This window comes from Pagrus major, chromosome 12 (genome assembly GCF_040436345.1).
Source record: "Pagrus major chromosome 12, Pma_NU_1.0".
Taxonomy (NCBI): domain Eukaryota; kingdom Metazoa; phylum Chordata; class Actinopteri; order Spariformes; family Sparidae; genus Pagrus; species Pagrus major.
In genome coordinates this window covers 688,329-715,970 of record NC_133226.1, presented here as the reverse complement: position 1 = coordinate 715,970, position 27,642 = coordinate 688,329, and the positions used below count along the sequence as shown (strand labels likewise).

Below are 27,642 nucleotides of genomic sequence, written 5' to 3'. Positions count from 1 at the left end.
TCAGGAATGCACTTTGCAGGAAACGCAGCTCGGTGCTCGGACACCTCTTGTCTCGCTTTTTATCTTTTTTCTTAACGAGGAATTATACATGAATGGAGGAAATGCGCTGGTGAAGGAGATATTGTTTTCTTCAGTCCGGTTCCCCCATCCTGAGTCCGCCGGGCCTCTGCCGGGCTGAGGTCAGAGAAGCCCGGAGTGAGCGCTCCCTGGTTGGGCATGGAGAGCGGCAGCCGGGCGGGGCGCCAGCAGGCGGCGGTCGGAGGAGAAGGAGGAGGCGGCTGGGTGCTGGTAGAGGCCCGGCTGCAGGGAGGAGCGCCGTGGGGCTTCACCGTGCAGGGCGGCCTGGAGTACGAAGAGCCGCTCATCATCTCCAAGGTAGTAGACAGGAAGCATTACTGAATCATTTTATAGTCTGTCTTCCAAATGTCACATATGATATAGTACTGTCATACACCAGCCTACTGGGACAGTATGATATTTAGAGAACAATAATTGACATTATCGATTAGTTTCGATTAATCGAGCCTCGAAAACCAATATTTGTTGATAATTTGTTCATGACAGATGAAAAATCTGCTTAAACATCAGAAGTAAGCAGTTGAAGTTGTTTTTGCCTTCTTCTGTTCAATAGTCTATATTGAGATTGTGATTTAAAGGGGTACTCCACCAATTTTAGTATTGCATTAAAAAAAAAAATTGCAGCCAGCTAACGCTAGATTGTTGATCTAGGCAAGACTCTCATCAACACAAAGACACAGGTCACTTCCTATATTTTCTGAATGATACAAGTGATCTCTTCCCCAGCAAGACCATTTTTAGCTAAGTTTACACAGCACAGACTCCTGTTTGTCAAACTGTGTTGCACCGTTAGCCCCTCTCACACTCTCACCCTCTCACATTTCAAGGCAGGAATATTGCGCTGTCATTACACCTCACCATATGTATAAAAGTCACTCAGGCGGAATTGGGGGACAGTTTTGTTTACTATTAACTCCCGCTGTGGTGACTATGTGATGTGATGTCGAGCAAAAGATTTGAACTCACAATGTGTTGTTCGTCTTCAACTATTCTGTTGTTGTAGTTACTGGCAACTTATATGGCTCAGTGTGAAAAAGCAAAGGCGGTGTTGAGGCGAGCCTCCGTTGTGGCGCTATTGTGGAATCTCTGTCTGAAAAGGGCTATTGACTTGTTTCTGTGGTGTGGCCCTCACTTTTGGCACTAATGGGCCCTTGTCTGTGGCTTTTTCGGAAGATTGAGCATGTTGAATTGGCAGCAGAGCCAGTCAGTGCACGAGAAGAGCACCCATCACCTCTGCCGACATATCCTTGTTTCGAAGTGGCTGTATTGAGTGTGTCAGGGAGTGGTGTCAAAAAAAAAAATGCGAATTTATCTTAACAGTTTCCCTTTTGGAGATTTATTTAATCTCACGCAGGTGCAAAATGTACGAGCTAGTGGCCATTGGCTATAGTCAAGTGCAACAATTTGGTCGAGATACAGGTTGCGTGAGGTGATACAAAAGTTGATCTTTGCCACAACTAGGTCTTTGATGTTTGTTAGGTGTGTCTGGGTCCCTAGAACTATGCCCAACATAGGGATAAGGTGCTACAGTAAGCACACTGGGAAACACTATTCAACAGAAAAAGTCTTCATTGCAACACTGGGGGGGAGAGATTTAAATTTTGTATCTGGCCAAGTCACAGAAATTAACTAACTACAGCTGACAAAATTGACAGTTGTTTAATTAGCCAGCAAAATCACTGGTTGCTGAATACTTGCTTCACCTCTTTCAGCTTGTTAATGCATTATTGATAAAATATGACTCTTTCAAATTGTGATTTTGATTTTGAACAATTCAATGCTCAGCCTGTTGACTGTTGATTTATCATGCCAGCTTTGTTAGTTAAGAACAACTACTGTGCCGAAATCAGCAACTCTTCTGACTGTGATAAGGAAATTACCAGTAATGATTCGGTGTCCATGTAGCCTTCATTGCCTCATTTTGTTAAAATGCAAATCAGCAGGCTAACGTGAGTGAGTGAGTGTGTGTGTGTGTGTGTGTGTGTTATTCTCAGATGGAGGCCAATTTGCTGTAAAATAGGACAAGAATGTGAATTATGTCTTTTCCTGGGTGCTTTCGAACTCCAACATGCCTTTTTTTGTACTGTCCAGCCAACAGTCAGACATCAGGCAGTGTTTGGTTAAACATGGAGAACGGTGCTCTCTGTCTGTCTTTCAACCTATTTCTCAATATGGCTTCATTTTTACCTTTGTCTTTACTTAATCTCTCTTTCAGTCTCTTTATTTTTGTCTGTTTGTTTCTACATATCCGACTAATGTCTCTCTTTGTGGTCTGTCTTCTCTCTGCCCATACTAAGGTGGCTAAACCTGGAAGCACAGTCAAAATGATGCATTGAAACTAGATTTCAGGTTATTTTTGTAAAGCTCTTCACCAACACTGAACAACAAAACCAAGCTGAATCTCTTCTTCCTCCTCTTTCCTCTCCAACGTGTGTTGAGCAGTGGATGTTCTGTTGTGTCTCTGCTGGTTGAACATCTTTTCTGGTCCGTCCTGTTCTCCATTATCACCTATACTACGCTTAAATACAGCAGGTAGAAAGTAACATTTACTGAAATACTGCACAATTTTGAGGTAATTTCTTTTTTTTGTTTCCACTTTACTTTAAAATCCTAGTCCACTACATTTCAGAACGAAATAGTGTGGTATTTACTCGACTACATTTGCCTGAAAGTGTTACTAGTTACTTTTTATTTTCAAAATAACATATGATCTATGTATATAATATGATAATTATAGATCCAAATATCCAACAATAAATATAGTTAAAATGAGAAAAATTGACATTAAAATGATGCCCTTGTATTAATGCTTCCGTTATAATAAATTAAATAATGATATATGCTGTTATGACACTCTGAAAGGAAACATTTTTATTACTTTTGATACTTAATGTACATTTTATTGATATTACTTTTGTATTTCTCAATTGAGTTTAGTCAAATCTTAAATACAAGATTTTTACTGTGGCATAGTATTTTTACATATAAAATATTATTGAAATACAGTCACACTGTTTTATAGTTCTCATTAACAGAGTCTTATGTTTCACTTCACACTGCTCAACTACAAAACAGTGATTTGATGGAGCGAGAAATTATCAGATAAACGAAAAAGACATGTACTCACTGTTCTAAATTTTCAGATTCAGATTTGTTCAAGTGGTTAACAGATGAGGCCTTTATCAGCAAGAGTAGAATCAAACAGATTTGGCACCCTCAGCTTGTTTATCATCAGTGCAGTGCGTTTCTCGTAGTTCTGAGCTGGGGTCAGAGGTTGCAATGAAGGTTTCTGTTAATCCTGGCAGTTCAACTCAGGTTAACGGTCCTAATAAGTCTTAATCTGAAGGTCTCATGACTGGCATCAAATTGGATGTGTGCACTAACATTTCCTTACCAGGGTCTCACCTTAAAAATGAAGGTGAATGGCAAAGCTTTAACCCAAACTCTCCACTGTGAACATCTACTGCTCAAGGTTCAACATGGATCTACTCTGCTTACCATAGCAGCTTACCATAGAACCTTCATCGACAAGTTTGTAACCAACATTCTCTGAAGTACAAGTGACATCTTAGGCACCAATATGGCTGGGACCACTGTAACTTTCTTTAAAGGTCCTGTGTATGATTTAGGGGGATTTATGTGCATTTATGTTTTCATTAGTGTATAATCACCTAAAAATACGTGTTTTCGTTTCCTTAGAATGATGTCAGAGGGAGCAGTTCCTCTTCTGCTGAGTTTTACATGTCCCACTGCAAGGTTTTTACAGTAGCTTACAACAGACAAACCAAACACTGTAGGGTGGAGGCTGAGATGAGTTGTTGGTTGCTTTGCTAGATAATAATAATAATACTAATGATAATAATAATAATAATAATAATAATAATAATAATAATAATACATTACAATATTTATTTGTATAGCACTTTTCATGAGACTCAAAATCACTTTACATGTGAACATAAAAGCAATACACTAGAGACAAATATCATAAAAGCAACACACTACAAGTTGATGCCACCAAATCCCACACACTGACCTTTAAAGGACAGAAACAATCTGTAACATAACGAATGACCAGCCTGAACTCCCAGTCTGCATTTTGATTAGTTGACCACAGCAGAGATGCATGAATTCCTTTTCAAAAAGACAGACTCGCCCTGAAAGGGATCCAAGGATAATTAGACTGATCGCTGGCTGAGACCTGTATGCTGGGTGCTAAGAAAAAAACGAATTCAAATTCCTTGTATGTGTTTCACATACTTGGCCAATAAAACTGATTCTGATTCTGATTCTGTGCATGTATTTGGGCAACACATTCCCCTACCTAAACAACTGAATACCGACTGAATACCGACATCCAAAATGAATTGTGAAGGTTTCCCTTGTGCAGCCAAAACAGCTCTGACCTGTCAAGACATGGACTTAAGACCTCTGAGGGTGTCCTGTCTGGCACCAGGGCGTTTTATAGTGGATCCTCTGGGTCCTGTATGTTGGGGGGTGGGGCCTCCATGGATCAGACCTGCTCCAGCACGTCTTACAGATGCTCGATCAGATTGGGATCTGGGGAATTTGGAGGCCCGGTCAACACCTTGGGCCCTTTATTGTGTTCCTCGAGCTATTCCTGAGCAGTGTTTGCAGTGTGTCAGGGCACATTGTCCTGCTGGGGGGCCACTGCCATCGGGTAGTGTTGTTGTGATGAGGGGGTGTACTTGGTCCACAACAGTGTTTGGATGGGTGGTGTGTGTCAAGTGGCATTCACACGAATGCCAGCACCCAAGGTTTCCCAGCAGAACATTGCATTGTGATGAGATGATCAATGTTATTCACGTCACCTGTCAGTGGTTTTAATGTTGTGGCTGATCAGTGTATGTCTGACTGTTGCAGCGAACCAGCGACAGGCATAGCAGACCTTTGGCATACAGTTGCAGTTAGCTACAAAACTACTTGGTTACATTTAGGAAAAGATCTTGGTTTGATAGAATAAGATATCTTTAAATCAAGGTAAATGTGTCTCTAAACACACCTATAGATACACTTCACATAAACCTTACTAACTGTATTGACTTTGTAGTTGTATAGAGAAGTTTGGAGTTTTCCCATTCGTTTCAATGGCAATGGGAATTTTTCTCGAATCAGCAACTAGTGGCCATGAAAGGAACTGCATCTTATTGCTCTTACATGCAGTATTCCATATTTAAAGTTCCCTAATAAATTCCAAGTAGGGAGGGCAATCAGGTAGTGGGAGGTATTAAGTTGTGGGGGTATCTTGATTCAGCCCATATTGTGATCAGATCTCACTATAATTAGATATGGCAGAACTAGTGAACCTTTGAACTCGGGTTGGGTACCAAACTCAGTACTTTTAAGGGTACCGACCAAATTACATTGGTACTACTGATTACTGATTCACATTAAATCAAATGGAGCCAAATTTTGGTGACTGAGAGAACATCTTTAAAGTAACACTATAGAGAGAAAGAGAGAGTGCAAGATGCCATGCCTGCAACAAGGCATAGTGAGTCAGGGTAACACTTGCAATATTTGTAATGCAAATAAAGCTGACCAGGGCAACACGTCTAGATTTAGGCCAGAAAACTACTTGGTTAGATTTAGGAAAAGATCTTGGTTTGGGTTAAAATAACTATGTTACTACAATAATAAGCTAAAATAACTCACTGTTGTTTTTTTCTGGTATCCAGTGGACACGAAATCCTGTGCTTTTTTAGCCCAACCATCCACCCCATCCACCTCCATATGCAGACTTTTTTGCTCTTTATACTACTTCACTTGACCTTCACCTTTTTTGCTGCCGTGATAATTACTACTGTCTGTAGAGGTCACCGCCTTACAACTGATGTCACTATAGGTTGTAATAAGCTGCTCTCACTGTGTGTACTTTTTTCTGACGAGGATGGGCTGGTTTGGGCTCCTGTCAGATCCAATAAAACTGATATGTACTAGTGTAAAGAATGGCCCTTAAACTTGGTTCCATTTAGAGTTTGGTTTGGTTTTCGGAGGGTTGGGCGCTGGAGATCTCTGCGGTGCTGGAGCTATATGCGGCAGTGAAGCTGTTATATAAAATTTTGCCACAAATGCAATGAATGATGGATAAAAATGCTTTGTTTCTTGATTTTAGGTTGCCAATTTTACTGCTGGCCAGGGACTACAGATGATGAAATTAGCTTCTTGGCTAATTCTGACATAATTACAACAATGTTCATTAATATGCACTGTCCCTTAAGAAGTAAACTGGATACATCAATACAAATAAATACCAAAGTAAGAGAAGTTTTGTCAAATCTGAGTAAATAACATTGATGCTGCTGGGTTGCCTCAGTCTTGGCTTGGAGATACAAATTTATATTTGAATTATGGGATATGTAGGAGTATTTAGAGCTTGACCTATATCAGGGAGAAAAAGTCTTGTGAGTCCCAAAACTTTTTGGAACTGGAGTACAAAATTAGCTGGAACACCCATTTAAATTACAATCTGTTGGCTCATACTTGGGAGTAAAAGCCAGCTTTTTTTGGTTTTTGAATTTATTAGATAGTGACAACTTCCTGAAAGGAATGTCAGAAGTAGATACTGCTTCATTTAAAGTTCTTACAAGTCAACAAGACACACACTCACACACTCTCTCTCTCACACACACACACACACACATACACACCATACACAGCTGTCTGAGGATATTTTCCTAAATCACACAGTCTTTATTGATTAGAGGAGGTATGTTGTTTCAGTCACAGTATGAACAGGCTGAGCCACTCTATTTGGATATCTCTGTCTGCAGGATAATGAATTTCAGCTGGAATACCAAAGTCAGTGACACACACACACACACACACACACACACACACACTCACATTGAGGTACTGAGTGATTCTGCGGGCCTTATTTGGGTATATTTATTTCTGAAAAAGGCAAATAGTGCAGGCATGTGCACCATTCTCCAGAGCTGAGAAATGGTTTACATTTTAACACACTGTTCTTTTTCACAGCCCGGAGAGGATGTTTGATTTCCTTTGCACTAGCACACCTCATTAAACACATCTCACATTCATGTTTACTTGTTTATATCATATTTCCATTTTAACAATTTAGATACATTTGAAAACCTTTCTTTGTTTGTCAGTGGTCACAGTGTTTCACCAATCCCCTATTTTCTGATGTGTTTACTGAAATGTCTTTTGCTGCAGTGTCTTTACCAAAACACATTATTCTTCTGTTTAAAAGGCAACACATGTTGTAATTCAGAAGGGGGTCAGACACACCCTGCAAGAAATTCTTGGCAGTTGCTTTAACATTTGAAGAGTCCCAGATGGGTGGAGTTTATTGTTTCAGAACAGTGTTAGATACCTTTGTCAGTCACAGGAAAGTATGTGAAAACAACTATCAATAAAGGCACTTTTTGGTGTTAGTTACTGTATTTCTACCCCTCATGTCGTGCCTGACCTTTGATCTGTACAATTATCTACAGACATTTCAAATCTGGAGTTTGCTGGTCAGATTCAGATTCATCCTTGTCAGTTACTGAAACCAGAAAATATAAATTTGGTCAAAGATAGGGTTGTCATTGGTGAGACAATGAAGGGGCTACCAGAGTTTGATAGGATAAGATATCTTTAAATCAAGGTAAATATGTCTCTAAACACACCTATAGATACACTTCACATAAACCTTACTAACTGTATTGACTTTGTTGTTGTATAGAGAAGTTTGGAGTTTTCCCATTTGTTTTAATGGCAATGGGAATTTTTCTCGAATCAGCAACTAGTGGCCATGAAAGGAACTGCATCTTATTGCTCTTACATGCAGTATTCCATATTTAAAGTTCCCTAATAAATTCCAAGTAGGAAGGGCAATCAGGTAGTGGGAGGTATTAAGTTGTGGGGGTATCTTGATTCAGCCCGCATTGTGATCAGATCTCACTATAATTAGATATGGCAGAACTAGTGAACCTTTGAACTCGGGTTGGGTAAAATTACATTGGTACTACTGATTACTGATTCAAATTAAAGATGATGTCATGCCTGCAGCAAGTAACAGTGAGTCAGGGTAACACTCGCTACAATATGCAAATAAAGCTGACCAGGGCAACACGTCTAACCTGATGAAACACCTGGTCAAACACCAAATATATCTCTAAGCTGAAGAGTATAATGTTTGATTAAAACCCGCACAGCCCCACATTCCTTACAAACAAGCTGTTTAGTACGCTAAAACAGTGTGGGAAATATTTGAATATGTCCAAAGCCTTTGTATAAAACTAATAGTACATGGATTGCATACTATTTACGAAGAAAAATATTACAGTATGCTAGCACTACATACTGGATCAGGCACAATAGACGCTACAAAGGCTAATTGCTGCCCTCTACCACTGTGCTGATATTCCACCAGTTTCTGCACTTTAGTCTAGTTATTCAGGTTGAGTTAAGTGCACAGAATAAAAACAGTTTCTCCAGCTGCTTTCAGGTCTTTGAATACCTTCTCTTTTGAAGGTTTTGTAGGTCAATGGTGACTTATTTTTTGAAATTGAAATGAGAGTTTTGTTATCACAGAGAGAGTAAAGTACTGAGAAAAGGTTTCTGCTGGGTACAGGGCCCAAATTTTAGGTACTGGTATATTGAGCCAGAACAGTGAATTTTGGCATTGAACATAACATTTATCACTGAAAACAAAAGCTGAACAGACAAAGGAAACATAGCGGTGAAACATGTGTATTTGAAAAATTTGTATTAACACTGAAACAAATATTTTGTCCTGAAAAAATTTACACTGAAAATAAAACAGACATCTAAAGTTATTTTATTATATATTGATATATTGTTTTCAGGGCTGTCAAAATAACATGTTAACTTCGATTAATTAATTACAGAAAAAGTAACGCATAAAAATATATATATGGTTACTTATTAACATTATGTGTTAATAAAACAATGTTGATCTATTAGCATCATAGACCGATTTTTTTATGCATAAACAAACTAAACAAAAAAACTCTCTTTGTTTTCATGACTGAATAAACAAACTAGCCTTAAAGGACAACACAATTTCATACTGTTTACTGCTGTTGTTTATGTTTTCTGAGCACCTTATTTATGCTTTAAGAACAGCTTGTTTATTCAGTTATGGATAAAACTAAATGTTTCTGAGTTTGTATTATTACCTCATTAATATTGTATATGTTAAAATTCTGAGTTTGATTTCCTTCTCCAAAATTACATAGTGCCTCTTTAAGAATGTTAACAACAGCCTGAGTTTCTTATAATTGTTTATAATAACATTACAAACACATTTATTGAGTTGAACTAAATTACCTATTATGTCATTGTTATACGCAGATTAATCTTGCTCTATGACACCTCATTCACCTGGCAGGTGAGAGGAAAAATAGATTAAATTATCCAAGATTCACATGTTCAAGTTATACAGATAAAATTATGTGTTTGAGGCCTGGTATGCTCACAGTGATAAAGGAACTGTTATCTCCTCTCTGCTGCTCTTTGCTGCTCAGAGACTTGACTTGTGTCTGGAGGTAGGAGGTCCATGGCTCGCTGGAAAACACAAGCTGAAACAAAAATAAATTTGTCAGCTAGGGTGGCTTGTGATTCAGGTGGCTGAGTGAAAGTTATCTTAAATGTAGCAACACAAACCTGCTTGGCACCACAGCCTGTATAGGGCTGTGTGTTCAGAGCTGGCATAGGCACCACTGCTGAGGGTTTCTTGGAGAACTTGGGGTAGGCCTTGGCTGAGCAGTTACAGGTCTGTTTGGAGGACGTAGTGGCCCTGACCTAACGACACTGAACACATTACCTCCATGTTTGACACTAGCATTGTAAACATGATGTAGGCAGACGACTAAACTCTGCTGACCACAGGCTTACTGAATGGAAAAGCCCGATTCCAGCTAGCGTTTCTTCCTGTCTAACTGTTAACATTCATTCTCAAACAGAGAATGGGGTGTGGTTAACATTGGATGTTATACTATCACTACCAGACTGCCTTTTCAACATCATAAAGAAAAATTAGCATGGAAAGCAATGGCATGGGTCGCTCTCCACTCCCTAACAACAAACTGCCCTATTCATACAGGAGCCACGGCACTCTTATTACACCAGAAGCCAAGCTTGGTGGATGACACAAAAGTAACAGATTCCACTGTAGTCCATTCCATAGTCCAATCCAAAATTAAGCGATTTGTCAAAAATGATAAAATATTGTCTGGGTAGATCATAAAAATACCAAAACACACGGAGTGCAGCTGGAAATAACGCTCAGATGGAATTGTTTACAGGAGCACTGTTTTGTGCAATTTATGCAGAAAGGAATTTTCATTCTTCAAGCCTGAAATATCACCTACTTTTAAAGTTTAGAATGTCCATTTATGCATTGATTCACTCATCAAACAAAATTCATTTTCATTAAAAAAAAGTAAATGCTTACGGCATATACTGGTTTGTGCAATTCATTTCAATTAATCAATCACAAAGCTTGGAATTAATTAGATTAATTAGATTGCATTAATTAGATTGCATTAGTTAATTAGATTTCATTTTTTTAATTGCTTGACAGCTCTAATTTTTTTTTTTCAGTTTTTCAGTGACAGTCTTCAGATTTTTTATACATGTCAGTCTTTTTTCAGTGACAGGTTTTCTTAAGATGTCAGTCATTTTTTCAGTGTCACTGGTTTTCAGTTTCAACTTCCTTCACTGTTCTGGCGTGGAGAGGAGGAAACTCCTCCAGCAAAGAGATTTGCAGATACGGAGCCGACAAAGTTCTGATGTGAGCCTAGCACACAGCTTCCATGCTTTAACCTGAAACTTCCAAACAGTAGGTATGTTAAGTCTGTTTCTGCTGTTATTTTTTTCGCATAGAACCGAGCTGGATTGAAGTTCATTTTTAATTAATGATATTCCAGTCTGGCAGCCTGCTGGAACAAGATCTAGTATTAGCTTATTTCAGCTAACGTTAGCTAATTACAGCTAATGTTAGCTAATATAGCTTACGTCAGGGACAGTATGAAAGAAATAAAATACACACATTGATGGAAACTATGACTCATATCTTCAGGACATTAAAGAAATTGCTGTAAATCTGAACTGTGCCACAAGCACACTGACTGTAGTACTTTGACATGGCCACACACCGATGGCTTTCATGAGTTCACCAACTCCCCTGTTGTCATATAAAGCTAGACCCTGATATTGGCTAACGTCAGAGCTTGTTCCAGCAGTCCTCTGCCAGACGTAAGTAAATTAAAAATGTACTTTAATCCAGCCCAGTTTTATGTGATAAAATAACAGAGAGAAACAGACTTAACATACTTGCTGCTTGGGAGTTTCAGGTGATCGTCTGGAAGCTATTGCTGTCTGCCAGGGTCAGAGCAGACCTCTGGCCCACATGAGAGACTGCTCCTCATCAGTATGCAAATATCTAAATCACACTCACTCTGCCCCTCCGCTCAAACCCCCCTCTCCACGTAAAAAATCCTGTCACTGAAATAGAGACACACTTGAAGAAAAAAATCTGACAATTGTCCTTGAAAAACACATTAAAATACAAAATAAAACCAAAGTATAATAAAATAACTTTTAATGAGTGTGTTGTATTTTTCAATATAACTTTTTTAGGACCAAATATATGTTTCAGTGCTAACACTACTTTTTCAAATACAGATGTTTTGATACCAATGTTTCCTTGGTCAGTTAAGGTTTTTTTTCAATAACAATTTTTTACCAAAATTCACTGTAACTGTTCTGGCTCCACACAGATACAAGTATACCGGTACCGCATTGGTATTTGGTCAAATGTAAACAGTACCCAACCCTACTTTGAATAAACATGGCATGTTTCAGGTCAACAGAAACAAGGTAGGACAGTCTTGAGGGACCGCTACGAACTGCAAGGTGAGGGTCACATCAAAGGCAGAAGACAGCAGATCATACAGATGTGGTCAGGATCATCCAATAGAATGCTGATTGTTTTTGTACACCTGCATTAACACAAGTTTTTTCTGATCCAGATGAAGTATCCACATACAGATCACATGTTCATACCAGGTGAAAATTTTGTCTTAATGCTGCGTTGCATTGTATCAGTATTTGTGATGGACTGTGATTAAGTCCATGTTCAGACAACTTCAGCATGTGTCAAAACAACAGGCTCCTTATTCATTTCAATGAGATGATTGCACTAATAGAGTAAACCCTAGTAATATTATCTATTGTAACTTGGTCATTGTGCTAATCTGCTTTCCATGCTAGCGTCAAAAAAATAATATAATATAATAACATTCTACTTCTCCTGTGGTCAGGTCGACTTTCAAAGGTTGAGTTATCTGATCATCTCAAAGTACAAACCAAAATTATGGCTAGCAGCTTCCTCATCTCCATTTCCAAAACAAAAAGGGACAGTAGATTCATTGTTCAGGGTTACCAGCAGATCAACTTATTGTTTTTGGTCTCAATGCAGCGAAGTGAGCTGAAAGTTGTCTCTTGCATCAACTCACACTCAGAGTACAGAGGCACACCTGGTTTTTGGTCTCAGCTGAACTGTTTGACTTCACTGTGCATCACATGAGAATCAGAGCCACAGCAGAAAACATGTTTTATTTGAATGAATTCATCCACCAAACACATCCAGGAAGGCAGTCTGAGCTGGTGATGTACAGTATTTGCAGACACATGTTGAGACAATGTGACCTTAAAAAGGACGAACGCACACACACTCACACTCACACACGCATACACACAAACACAACACACACACACAGTTCAGTGTGTGTGTCAGACTGACTGTGACTCATTTGTCAGTTAAGTTTTTGTTGCAAGTCATTCAAGCAGACTAATTTAGCATGGAATATCCTTGCTGTTTACAATAATGGCACATTTACCACATTCTTAATTTTTTCTGAAACACGTTGTCCTTGATTGAGAGAAGTAAACAGGCCTAACCCTAACCCCATTTTACACGATGACTGTCAACTTTGCCGACTGAAATCATTGTCGCTAGCTGCAAAACTTCTCAAATATGCATTTGAAGATCAAGGCTAAAGCTCCCAGGCAAAAAGTCAGTATACTTACCAGCCCATTATCATTTGTCTAGTTTTGCAGCTAGCTAATTCTAATATTATACTGTATGATTAAGAAAAATGTAATTTCAGAATGATTTTCTCTCTATAGTGTCACAACATTGAGATGATTACAATAGAAAAATACCATATGACTATACAGATAACATAAAGTTTAGAATTACACTACTGTATGTTTGTATTTTGTGTGTTACACTTTTCCAAGAGAAGGCTTTTAGGATTAGGACTGAGCTGTTTTTGTACCTTACACTGCACAAATCACAAAAGTAATGGGTGGAAAATGGCTCAAGAAGGGAATATCCTGGTTACAGTACAGAATTAGCTATTAGCATCTAGCAAATTTGTCAGAGCCTATGGTGTTATATGGTGCAGAGTATGCAAAGGTGGTGAGCAGGAAACCTTTAGTAAGATAAATCACATAATTACTGTGTTCATAGCTGTTCAATAAATTGTGTGAATGTTTTACAATACTGATGATAAGTTTGATCCACATTAAGTGTTTCTTTGAGTGACAGCTAATGCAGGTGCAGACATCAGTCTGTTTTCGAGAAAAAAGTTAAACAGGTGTACTGTGTGGCTGAAAAATAACACTCATTAAATCCGGTTTAGCACAGTTTGCTATGAGTGGAGCTTTTCCTGTTTGCACTGCATTCATCTAAAAGCCGTCAATCCAGTGCTTGCTATATTTTGAGGACACAGCACGACTCTCAGACATGCACTACTGCATGATTAATTTAATATCCAGAATCAGGGAGGGTCTCTGCTCTTGTGTGGCATAGAAGGGAATTCATCTTAAATACTAACGTAACTTAAACGTGAACTGCTAAATGCTAACATGTGTTAGGGGGTGCTTTTAACATGCTGCTGGTGGATATTTTGGGGCACTCATTAATTTCTCACTACCTGTAAAGCTAACTTTGTGTGTAGTTAGCATTATCATTGCTAATCTAGCTGCTTTTCTCACTGTGTCATGTTAGCTAGGTAAAGCTGACAGGTTAAGACAGGTGTTTGGGAAATTTTGGGGTAAATGCAAGGACCAGTGTGGCAGACAAACTAACTTTTAATAGTATTTTGACTGGTTTCCAGCAAGTTGCTTCATTTCTAAACACCGAAACGTTTAAGCTATCATGACTAGCCTATATGTCAACATATTGTCTACCCCTCTCCTGCGAGGACATCCTGGACTGTTTCTAAACCGGATACCTGTGTTAAGGTTTGTATGGAGTCTGGACCCAAATGCACGACTCAAACAACAGGTTTAAACAGAAAACAACAAGTCTTTAATGTTCAAATGTGCAAAACAAGTGCAAGGGGGAGGGGTGGTGCGTAGTCCCAGGATCCAACTGTGGCTCGTAAAGTCTCCAGTGAGGGTGAGAGTGAGAGTGTCTTGATGTAGCGTCTGCCACGGGGTAATGGCGGCGCTGCGGCATGGCGCAGTGAGGTCCGTCTCTCGAGCGTACTCACACTTGAGGGGAAACACAGGAGAGCAGGCAGCAGGCAGGCAGGTCCACAGGCAGGCAGGGCAGAAGCAAACGGGTGAACACGAGGCAAGCACAGCAATCTGAGGTGAAGTGGGAAAAACACAGCGGTATTAGCCACACAAGCTAACAACAGGACACAAAGGCAAAAACACGGAGGAGCCAGGATGCAAACAACCATGGACTGATGAAACGATCTGGCGACAAGCAGGAGGGAATCCAGAGTCTTTATAGAAGGGTTGATTACTGGAGTGGATACACCTGGCGCTGCCTGTGGAGGGAGACCACGCCCACATGCACACACAGAACAGACAGGAGGAGAGACACAGGAGGAATAATACAGACAGGGAATGACAACACACACATAAAGGGAGAAGGGAGGGCTGCCATGATAAGGATCATGACAACCTGTTTATAAAAAGCAGGTCAAGCTGCTAACGTTAGCCTAAGTTTTATATTGTAGCAACTTCGTTACCACATACTTGATATTTTTTACAACGCAACCTGTAATTGGAATGGTACACTAAAAAACACAGTAATACTACTGCAGGTACTGTAACAACCTAGTTAGCCAGGGATGCAAACGTGACATTAAACCTTAAAATTTAACAATAGAGGAAGACAAACAGAGACAAAACATCAACTAAATTTGAATAAAACCTCTTTGTTTTTTATGCTGAACTTTATGTGAAAAATCACCCGCAAATAATAATAGAGACAAGTTAGGCATACTGCAGACAGCCTAGACCTCCTACTTTTCCCCACAGTAACCCTCTACATAATACACACATGCACACACAACTTCTTTCCTAACTACCAGAACAATAGAAACCCTGGTAACAGCTGCCACAGAAAGTGTGACTCAACAATTTCATCACTGTATGTCCAGTACAGAGAGAGGTCCAGGACATGTTAAGCCAAGCTTAGCACAAAGGCTGAAGGTAAGGGAGGACGGCAGTATTAACCCAGTAGACCTCTGAGGTCGGAGGTTTTTCTTTTCTGAGCATGATGATCTCATAAAAATCCCAACACTCAACTGCCTGCTGAGCTCTTTATCACTCACAGGACATGTTTGATGGTCAGAACCTAACTGTATGAGCTATGACCTAATTAGGAGTTAAATACACACAAACATATTTATATAAAGTTACACAAATTTGTCAATTTGTCAGTATATTTGGCCTCACACTTATTTGTGTATTTGTGTCTGTGCAGGTGGAGGAGGGCGGTAAAGCAGACGGATTGGAGCAGCCTCTGCTGGTGGGGGATGAGATAATCATCATTAACGATGTGGAGCTGAGTGGATATAGACAGGAGGCCATCGCTCTGGTCAAAGGATCATACAAAACTCTGCAGCTCACCATCCGCAGGTACAAACACTGTGTGTGTGTGTGTGTGTGTGTGTGTGTGTGTTTGACTTCTGCACGGGCCTAAAACTGAAACCCAAAAGCAATATTTTTATCTCTCAAGTATCACCGATTAATCATTAAGTCAATAAAATGTTGATACCAGCTGATCCCCTCGCAGAATTTGCAGGGTTTTCTGCACTTGTGTGACTGTCGGTCTACTTCACGTGCAGAAAGTAAAACAGTCAAGCTACAGTGCCACACGTACTCTATCTACTGTATTTCAATTGAAATTCCATGAAATTTTTCTTCATTAGTGAGCTAAAGTTAACCAGCTCTGACTGGTTAACATGGTTAACGTTAGCAAATTATAGCTAGTAAATGTCAGCAAACAAACATAATCTGTGATGAAATCAATCCCTATTTCTGTGTAATAAATTACACAGAAGAACAAAAAAGTGTCAATTTCCCTACAATCCCGCCTTGCAATGTGCTACATGGATTTTAAAATGTTTTTGTCTACTAAAATACAGGGTGATGAAGGTTCTCAGTCATCCAGGTCATGGTAATTCTAAGTGCCGTAGACAACTGGATGTTACTGGAAAGTAACTAACTAGCTGCCTGCAACTCCTCTCCAGTAAGTTAGAACTGAAGAAGCTGGTCACATTGGGTGGTTCAGTAGTTTGTGAGTGAGTGAGTGAGTGAGCGAGTGAGTGAGAACATGAATGTCTTACAGACCTGGCTACGAGGGCACTTCTCTGCCATGTGTCAAATTTTTTCCAGTGACCATGGTATTGCAACCAAAAATTCCCCAGCGGCCCAGAAAGCATTTTCCCCATATGAGCACCATTATAAAGGTGATGTCTGTAAAACTGTTGACAAGACACTATGAAATCTAAACAACCATGACCCTTTTTTATTATGAATTTTAAGACTGTGTAGGTTTCATATTTATTAAATTTTCCTTAAGATGAAAAAAGTGATTTAAAAAATCTGTGATGTCATCACAATCTATAAGCAGAGCAGGAACTCAAAGGTGGGTCCGGCGGGAGAAACTCTATTGCGCATATTCAGTGGGTGGCATACCCAGAAGACAGTAAACTTTTTTGTTGTATGCACCAGCCGAACAGTTCTCTTTGGACTGAATATGTGCCATCTTTGTATTCAGTATGTAGTTCTATATAAATTTAAGTGGAAGACGAGGATACCTCCAATATACCTGCCACAAGGTGTGTTGTGTCACATAGCATCTCTTTTAGTACTCAGGTTGATGCCCTGCCCGGTACAAAGCCAGGTATTTGGGTTTAGGGTGTGACCGCTAGCATGGCTGCTGTTGCTACTGCAGCTTTTATTCACTGGAAGACACGTAAGAGGCATGACACAATGCAGGACTTTAGACTTTAGACACAAACACACACACACACACACACACACACACACTGTAAGACAGGTGTAGAGGCACACATGGCATTAGGAGGGCATGGCAAACAGGGAAGGCGTGAGAATTGGTCCTCCAGGCGAGCAGAGAGCGGTGGTGTGTGTTTTGGTCTGATCAGCTTCCTGCAGGAACCTGATGGGGAACCACGAGAAGTTGTCTGCACTCAGGTCTGTTTTTCTAGTGGACTGTGTAGCAGGCCAAACTGCAGCTGCATACCTGGGCCATGTTCACCTTTTGACTAAGATGTTCTGCTGGTGGACTCATTTTCCCATGAGCACTGGCAACCAGGAAAGGCACTAGACAGGCAAAAGCTCTAGATGCTGTTGTAGCAGATCCCCCGAAAGATGGTCAGACACTTACTGATGTTTTTCAGATTTATTACAAATCTAAACCAACAACATAAGAGCTGGAAATAAAGCACATAAAACAAAAATGAAATGCAATATATTGAAATGAGATACTAGTGCAAAATAAGCTAACATTAATTCATTGACCAAATCAATTAAAAGAAATTCTGCACTTCTAAATGATTTAGAGACACAAACCATGTACTAAAATTACAACAAAACAACAAATACTAACCTTGTGCCTCTTCGGAGGGTTGCTAATGCCTTGACCATTATTATTTTATATCAACTTTGCCGTTTCTCAACTTCATTTTACCCTTCACTAAAACAGGAACTCCGCAAGGATATTTGGGAGTCACTTTCAAAATAAAAGCATGACGAAGTAACACCACAAGCAAATCTTACACAATAAAACAAACTTTTTTCAAATAACACAAATTGGGTTATTTACACTCCCACCAAATTATGAGTTTTGCATCAAACAACAATATAAACAAATAATTTTCTCATTCAGAATCTCAATGTCCCTTTCCAGTTATCCACTTAAGAAGTCTCTAACAGTAGGACTAATTTCTGCACAGGACGCTCCAATATGGAAAGTTTACTACAGCGTTCACCCTTCTTGTTCAGTCTCCTATCTCCAACTGAGATTTTCACTCTCCTCACGAGTCCATCCAAACCACTGACAGTCTCTATGACTCTTGCAAGTCTCCACTCGCCTCTTGGCAACAGTTTATCAATGTCCATCACAATATCACCTACTTGTAGATTCCTCTTCGGGGAGTGCCAACACTGCCTCATGATGATGTTGTGAAGATACTCCTTTCTCCAGCGGCTCCAGAACTGTTCTGCTAGAAATTGCACACGGTGCCATCTTTTAGCTCCATACAAATCCCCTCTGAAGAAGGTGCCAGGTGGAGGGAGTGGCATGTTGGATTTCATGTGGAGAAGATGGTTTGGAGTGAGTGGTTCCAGGCTGTCTGGACTGTTTAAGTTATCCACGGTGAGTGGACGACTGTTGACTATGGCCATGGCTTCATAGAATAAAGTCCGTAGTGAAGCATCATTGAGTCTTCCATGGGACAGTGACAGAGTGGTGTTCAGAACACTTCTGACAGTCTTAATCTGGCGCTCCCACACACCACCTGCATGCATTATAACACGTTCAGCACTCTCTTGTTCGCTAACTGTAGATGGAGCATGTGATTTGACCTTCTTTGCCCGTCGTAAAAGGCGGGCCACAGCCTTTGTTGCTCTGGACCATGAGGAGAACTTGGAGAGACGGTCTGCAAGACTCACTGGTTTCTCGTTTTTTGTTAGCAATGTCTGTGCTTTTCTGACTTCTGGATCACCTATGGGCAGATCCAGCACCACATCCTTTGGTGTCGCTAATTCTTGTTCCCAGAGGAACATGGGGCCAGTGAACCAGTTGGATGAAATCAACTCGTTTACAGTCTTCCCTCTGGATGCACTGTCTGCTGGATTCTCCTCTGAGGGAATGTAAAACCATTGCTGAGGATTTGTGCTTTGGCGTATCTTCTGGACCCTGTTAGCGACAAAGGTATGAAAGCGTCATGCATCGTTGTTTATGTAGCCCAGGACTACCTTTGAGTCTGTCCAGAAGTACTCTTTTCTGTTCGCATAACCCAGCTCCTCTCTCAACATATTACTGACAGTGACTGATACCACTGCTGCAGTTAGTTCAAGCCTTGGTATTGTGATCAATTTTGTGGGAGAGACACGGGCCTTTGCTATCACAAGAGAACAGTGAATATCTCCTCTTTGGTTCTTGGCCCTCAGATAGGAGCATTGACCGTATCCGCTGGTGCTAGCATCAGAGCAGTGGTGAAACTCAATTTCTGCTACTTCTCCAAAATTGGCAGGTAGGTAACATCGAGCGATGTTTATTCTCTCTAAGTTGATGAAGTCTTGTCGCCAGCTCTCCCAACTTGGCTTGAGACTCTCTGGCAAGGGGTCATCCCAGCCAGTTCCTTGATTGCACATTTCCTGAAGGATTCTCTTCCCAGTGAGAATATACGGTGCAAGGAATCCAAGGGGGTCATATATGGAGGCAACAGTTGACAAAATGCCCCTATGTGTTGCTGGTTGGTCTTTCAGTGTGTTGCTAAATCTGAAGCTATCCTTCTCTATGCTCCAGTGAATCCCTAATGCTCGTTCCTGAGGCATGTCATCGAACGTCAGGTCCTTTGAGTTGGTGTCCATTGCACATTCTGATGAAGGGATGCTTTGTAGAACAACATGGCTGTTTGAGACAAATTTGTGAAGATGGAGACCACCTTTGCTGCATATCTCTCTTGCCTCTCGCACCAACTGAATTGCTTTCTCCAAAGTATCCGTCCTTGTGACTCCATCATCCATATAAAAGTCCTTTGCAATAAACTGGGATCCTACAGGACGTGAGTGATTGTTTTCCTTGGCTAGGTATTTTAGCCTTCACCTTCATTCGGTATTCCTGAGGTTGTGTGCTTGTGTCACCATCTCTCCACCACAGGAATCGCAGGTAGTTGCGGTCACCCTCCTGGACGTGGAACTGGTGAAACATTTTTTCAATGTCACACATTAGTGCAATAGAATGCTGTCTGAACCTTAAGAGGACACCAGTTAAATTGTTTATCAGGTCTGGTCCTGTAAGAAGATGCTTGTTAAAGTGTAACTCTCGCCAAAATGCAACCTAGGCTTTTTTTGTGAATGTACCCGAGTCAAACCTTTGTGTAAAAGCATAATTACGATGAAAAAGCCACTTTTAAGATTTACTTTAGTTTCGTTTTCGGGTTGTCGTATCTTCTGTGGCGATGCTGATGAAGATGTTTGAAGAAAAGCTCCGCCGACACTGTCTTAGTTGTATAACAAATTTATTACAATAAGTTCAGTATCAGAAACAAGTAACACGTTACTTGGAGAGTCTCCAGCCGAATAATGAAAACTCTCCTGAAGACATGCAGACAGCTCCTTATATACCGAGCTTGTTTTGGTCAAAGACTTAATTACCACACATGATCCACATTAAAGAGGGACAGATAAGAAGAGAGGCCTCTTTACCTCTGACCCAGGACCCCCATGACTCTGCTAAACTTTAACATTTTATACCTGTTACCTTGACCACATATGGTTCAAAACAAAAGGAAGGGACTGATAAGAAGAGAGGCAAGAAGTGAAGCGCCCCTTTACCTCTGTCCCATCCCGTGACAGCAATCAAGCTGAGCAAGCCATCAGCAGGTCCAACCTGTTTACAATGTCATCAACCTCTTACCCTGACCAAATCCTCTCCAGGTCAGGAAGGCCCCAACAGCAACTAACATTCCAATATGTTTTCCAAATACTCATATTAATATGCTGCATATAACAGCAGACACCTCAGGGTCAAAATCATTTTCAATTGCGTGCTAGGGGCAGCTGTATGGTAGCATCAAAATTGCTATTTTTTCACTGCTACTGCTAACATGAGTTGTTCAAAAACCTTCTTTTTAGTAAACGCTTTGTACACAAACAATGTTCTCAATGCTCGTGTTCATGTGTAGAGACCCTGGTGATACTACGAGCAAAGTTTCATGTTGTGTCGAGTCTTCTTAGTGTTTTAAAAATAGCGATTTTGATGCTACCATACAGCTGCCCCTAGCACGCAATTGAAAATGATTTTGACCCAAAAACGAAACTATGGTAAATCTTAAAAGTGGCTTTTTCGTCATAATTATGCTTTTACACGAAGGTTTGACTCGGGTACATTCACAAAAAAAGCCTAGGTTGCATTTTGGCGAGAGTTACACTTTAAGGCTTGTGCCACTGTACTTTGCAGAGCAGTCAAATACAACTCGCAGTTTGGTAGGCTTTTTAGGGTGATAGATGCCATGATGGGGAATATATCATCGTTCACCTTGAGTTCCATCATCGTACACTTCTTCGACGTCACCTCTTTCAATGATTTCTTTCATATATGTTGTGTAGTTCTTGTAATTTTCATCTCTGTTGAACCTTCGTTGTAAATGACTGAGCCAGATTTCAGCTAGCCTTGTTGTCAGGTAAGTGTGGCCGTTGCTTAAAGGGCAGAGGCATCTCATAATGTCCCTCATCATTTCCTTTGATGTCCTTAAAGTCTGACTCCAGAGCACTTATCATGTCCATTGGCGTTACTAGAGGGGCTTCCTTCACAGTGACTCTGTGACACAGGCTGGACTGTTCATTGTCCTTTCCTGATAAAACCTGTCTTGGTGCTAATGTTCTGGGACAGTTGTACCCTATTAGAAGTCCTACATCACAGCTGAGGAGAGGCGGCATCTTATCAGCGATTTCTGTTAGATGTGGCCATCGTTTTGCTGTTTCATGTGTGGGTATATGATCACGATTTACAGGAATAGTCTTTAGTGTATGAGGGAGGTAGGTCAATGTACATGCTTGAATTGTAGCCTCTCACACGCAGTCCAGAAATCCTTTCACTTTTCATGATCGTTTTTGCTCCAAGCATGGTGGTAAGTTTCAATTTCACAGGGCAGGCGTCTGCTTGTAATTTCTTGCTTACTTCCTCGTCAATGAAGGTGCTGTCGCTTTGAGTATCTAATAGTGCAGACACAAGCTGTACCTTGGCTGGGTTCTTCACTGTGGAAACCCACGCTGGTACAATCATGGAAGTGCTGCATGACTGACCTGCTTTAGTGACGTTCAGTGCTGTGGCTGCTGTGGTGTCGCTTGCAGTGTTGGGAGCTGTGTTCACAATGCGAACAGTATTTTCCTCACCTTTGTGTGCTCTGTAGTTCTCGTCATGAAGACAGGTAGGGTGTCTTCCCTTGCATACATCACATGTGTGGGGATGATGACATTCTTTGGCGTTGTGACCTGGTTTCATACATCCGTAACACAACTTATTATCCTTAACGTATATCCGTCAATCTTCGAGAGACTTTCCCCTGAAGTCTTGGCACTTTGACAGTTGATGCTTGTCATCTTTGCACCACATGCAGGGAGGATTTGATTTTACATTGATTGGTCCTGTTTCATTATTTGTGGATCGTGTTGTGAAAACTTGAGCCATGGCTTTGTTTTCTTTGATTTCCTTTATGATTCTTTTGTCATGGTGTGAATTGGATGAGTGAAGAGCATGTAGAGAAGTGATTTAGGTTGCATGCTATCTCCGCTTCCATTGTCACAAAGTTAGCAAAGTCCTCAAAAGAGGGAAAATCTTTGCCATCCATGAGGGTGACTGTAACCCGGCGATTCTAGCGAGCTGCTAACCAATCAGGGACTTTCTGTATCTACTTTTGGTTTTCTTCACAGTCACTTAGTATTTCTAGACCCTTCACATGTGGCATGGCCTGTAAGCATGCATTCAAGAAATCTGAGAATGTTCTTAATCCCTCAGCGTCCTTGGGGCTTATTTTTGGCCATTTTGACAGCTTGTCTCTGAACGCTTTTTGGACAACAAAGGGCTGACCATAGTGTTGGTCAAGCTTCTTCCAAGCCTCTTTATATGTGTCATCATCGCTACAATAAAAGGTGCCTTCAAGGCATTTGTGAGCAGGGCCAGTAACATGTTTCTTTAATAGATTAAGTTTATCGGCTGCAGAAATGCCCTTGCAGTCGACAAGTGACATGAATGAGGCTCTCCATTCAATGTAGAGGATCGGGTCCCCACTGAGCACTATGGGCTCTGGCGTTGGGAGTCTGTTTATGGCTATGCTGTCCTGGATTGCTTGGGCCAGACGAGAGACGTCTGAAGGAGGTACTTGTGTAACAACATGAGGGATTTGGCAACTCTTCTCCAGTGACTGAGAGAAGATGGAAACTTTATTTTTTAAAACTTTTGCGGCACTTTTTATGCTGTTTCTGTTATTCCTGGCAACGGAGGGTCAGGAGCGCATCAGTGAGGGCATTGTTTACACACGCGACCAGCTGATTGCGCTGTGTAAACCTGCACTGCTGCCCGGAGCAAGGCCTGAGGTCCCGGAGGAGCTGCGGAGGAGACACCGGGGCTGCAGAGCCAGAGTGAAACGGAGGGCGAAGAAGAGGAGACATAGACTGGCTGTACCAGCGATCGTTATGGGGAACGTGAGGTCTCTGGGGAAAAAGGCAGATGAGCTTGCCGCGCTGATAAAGACTTGGAGGGAATATCATGAGTGCAGTGTGTTGTGTTTCACTGAAACATGGCTCCACTCACACATCCCGGACCACAGCGTGGCGGCACCCGGCTTCAGCACTGTTTGGGCAGACAGGGACGTGATAAGCAGTGGAAAGAAGAAGGGAGGAGGGATTGCACTGTATGTGAGTGAGAGGTGGTGTAATCCTGGACATGTTCACGTTAAGGAACGTGTCTGTAGCCCGGACATTGAACTGCTGACTGTGGGGATGCGGCCCTATTATTTGCCCTGGGAATTCACGTCCGCCATCGTTATCGGTGTGTACATTCCTCCTTCAACTGATGCAGCGGTGGCCTGTGACGTCATCCACTCCGCTGTTGCCAAGGTACAGACACAGCATCCCAGTGCCTTCATAGTCATCACTGGGGATTTTAATCATTTTTTACTGGAAAAAACAATCCCAACATTTCACCAGTATGTTGACTGGCCCAACAGAGACTATAAAACACTGGATCTTTTGTATGCAAATGCTAAGGATGCATACAATCCCACAGCCCGGTTAGGAGACAGCTGGAGAGACGGAATGCTGCAGACCCTGATGGTATCAGCCCCAGGATCCTGAAGACATGTGCCAGCCAGCTGTCTCCTGTCCTACAACATCTCTACAACCTGAGCCTGGGTCAGGAGAGAATACCGGTGCTTTGGAAGACATCCTGCCTGGTTCCTGTGCCAAAGAAGTCGACACCATCAGGCCTCAATGACTACTGACCAGTGGCCCTCACATCTTACGTGATGAAGGTGCTGGAGAGACTGGTCTTGGCCCACCTGAGGCCGCAGGTGAGAGCCCTGCTAGACCCTCTGCAATTTGCTTACCAGCCCCACTTGGGAGTTGATGACGCTGTCATCTACCTGCTGCAACGAGCCCATTCCCATTCGCACCTGGATGGTGGTGGCAGCACTGTAAGATTCACATTCTTTGATTTCTCCAGTGCTTTTAACACCATTCAGCCACTGCCACTGGGTGAGAGGCTGTGGGTGATGGGTGTCGACACTTCCATTGTCTCCTGGATTACTGACTACCTGACGGGCAGGCCACAGTTTGTCCATATGGGCAGTGTTCTGTCTGACGTGGTGGTTAGTGATACAGGAGCTCCACAGGGGGCTGTACTGTCTCCTTTCCTGTTCACCTTATACACCACTGACTTTCAGTACAACACCGGGTCGTGTCACCTGCAGAAGTTTTCTGATGACTTGGCTGTTGTTGGGTGTATAAGTGAGGGACAGGAGGGGGAGTACAGGGCACTGGTGGACAACTTTGTGGAGTGGACTGGACAGAATCACCTGCGGCTGAACATCAGCAAGACCAGAGAGATGGTGATTGATTTTAGGAAGAAGAGGAGGACGGCTTCCCAACCTCTGCACATTCTGGGAAAGGATGTGGAGGCGGTGGAGGATTATAAGTACCTGGGTGTTACCATCAACCACAGACTGGACTGGAGATCTAACACTGAAGATGTTTACAAGAAGGGGATGAGCAGATTATACTTCCTGAGGAAGCTGAGATCCTTCAATGTGTGCAGCAAGATGTTGGAGATCTTTTATCAGTCTGTGGTGGCCAGTGTACTTTTCTTTGCTGTGGTTTGTTGGGGAAGCAGCATCAGAGCCAGCGACACCAATAGACTCAATAAACTCATTAAAAAGGCTAGCTCTGTGATTGGCTGTAAACAGGACACTCTGGAGGCTGTGGTGGAGAGGAGGACACTGAAAAAACTGTTATCAATCATGGATAATCCTCTCCACCCTCTCCACCTCACACTGGTCAGACCGCGGAGCACCTTCTCCAAAAGGCTGCTTCAGCTTCGCTGTCGTAACAACAGATACAGGAAATCTTTCCTGCCACAAGCCATCACTTCACTTCTCGGACCCACTGCTGCTGTGACAAAATAATTTCCCAGTCTGGGATCAATAAAGTAATTCTATTCTATTCTATTTTATTGACAATGCACAGAGGGGCTGGAAATGATGGATCTGTTGTTTCGCTAAATTGGCTGACTGTCAACTTCCATTCTGATTTCTCTGTCATAGATCTCCAGTTTAGCACAAGCAGCCTCCATGTCTCTTTCTGCCTGTAGGCGCTCTAATTCAGACCTCTGCATGTCTATTTCCCTCTTATGTTGCTCTTCCATTGTTCTTATTTTCTCCTTTTGCCTTATTTCTTTTTGCATCATTTTGTATTGAGCCTCCTTTGCAGCTAGCTCTGCAGCAGCCTCAAGTCTTTTTGCTGCTATGCTCGCTGTTTCAGAATGTTGACTAGCACTTGATTGTGAGGCGGTACCATATATAGAATGAGCATAATCGTGGGCTAGTAGCTGACGAGGCGATGTCTTTCTTGATACAAATCAAAATCACCATCTATTGCTGATAAACGCTCATAAATTATTTTCATAATGTCCTTGGTTACAGCTTCACATGCATCCATCTTACGTCTCAGTTCAGTGGATGGTGTGGTACGCGTCCTTATGTCACTGTAAACTCCCATTATGTCATTCATTCCCTTTTCAATCTTGTCTGCCATTGTAGCCAACTCGGTTTCTGATACGTTTTTCTTTAGGTTTTCTTTGGATGCTCTGATTTGAATTTTCCATTGTTCATAGAGGCTAAGCAGCCTTTTTTCTTTTTTAATCACCTCCTCCTTTTGGTATTCAAGCATTTTCTCTGTGGGCATATTAGGCCGCTCTGAATGATGTGGTAACGTTAACTCCTCTGTGTCGTCCATTCTAAGTTGAAGCTCAGCTAGTTGTTTTTCTTTGAATTTAATTTCCTCCTTTGATTCCTGAGATGACGTGCCTTCATAATCTGCTTGATGTAGTAAGTCTCTAATTTGTTGAATTTCCGTTTGCAGTTTATGTATCTGTTCCTTTATGTCATCCATTTCAGATGTAGTTATATTCCTCACCATCAACGTTGACCATCATGAAAGTTGCTGCAACTCATTGCCTTCCGCTGCATGGTGTAGCACATGAAGGTGAAGCTCTTACTGTAGCAGATCCCCCGAAAGATGGTCAGGCACTTACTGATGTTTTTCAGTTCTCTTTCCTAATATTTCGTTCGATGTCTCACTATGGGATGCACGCCCCGCTGCAGACCTCAGAAGCATTAATCTCATTACGCCAATCCTGATTGGCTGGTGAACGTGTCCGCCCGCCTCAGGTAGTTCCACCTGCCTTAAATAGCGCATGCGGACGGCACCACGTCATTCAAACACCTCTTCTCACTCGGAGCATACCTCTCGTCTAGGGCTAGCTAGCTAAACTGTCCACAGACAGGTCTCATTCAGTTTCTGTCGCCGGGCGCTACTAGTCTTGGATATATTTTTGCTTCATCGATCACACCAGATCGAACCCAGTGCTTTCCTTGCCCTCCACGGCTTGATCAGCACTGTCCTCAACTCCCCACCACGGCTGCTCAAGCGCTGAGCCTTAGCACACCAGCTAATCTCTCGGCTCCTCCACGGTTAGCACACCAGCTAACTGCCTCGACTCCCCGCCTGCACACCAGCTCGCGAGGAATGGAGGCTAGATCCCCTCACACCAGAGGGCACGGAGACTCTTGGGCCCGACTCTGTCGACAACGCCGTCGGAGCCGGAGAGGAGAAGGAGGTCGCTGCGGTGGTGACACCGGCGGCTAGCGTCAGCTGGGGCTCCCAGCTCGACCTAGCCGTGGATCCCCCGCAGGAGGAAGACGTCCTGGAATTGGACTGTGGGGACTGTCC

General features: G+C 41.8%; 1 protein-coding gene across 1 annotated transcript in view; it reads left to right on the top strand.

The window, feature by feature from the left end:
- The first annotated feature begins 216 nt into the window (after window positions 1–216).
- Window positions 217–27,642, top strand: part of shroom3 (shroom family member 3) — a 94,636-nt gene continuing 67,210 nt past the window's right edge. The window contains exons 1-2 of the mRNA XM_073478546.1: window positions 217–375; window positions 15,869–16,023. Of these exons, the coding sequence (XP_073334647.1) occupies window positions 217–375; window positions 15,869–16,023 (314 nt within the window). The remainder of the gene's footprint in view (window positions 376–15,868; window positions 16,024–27,642) is intronic.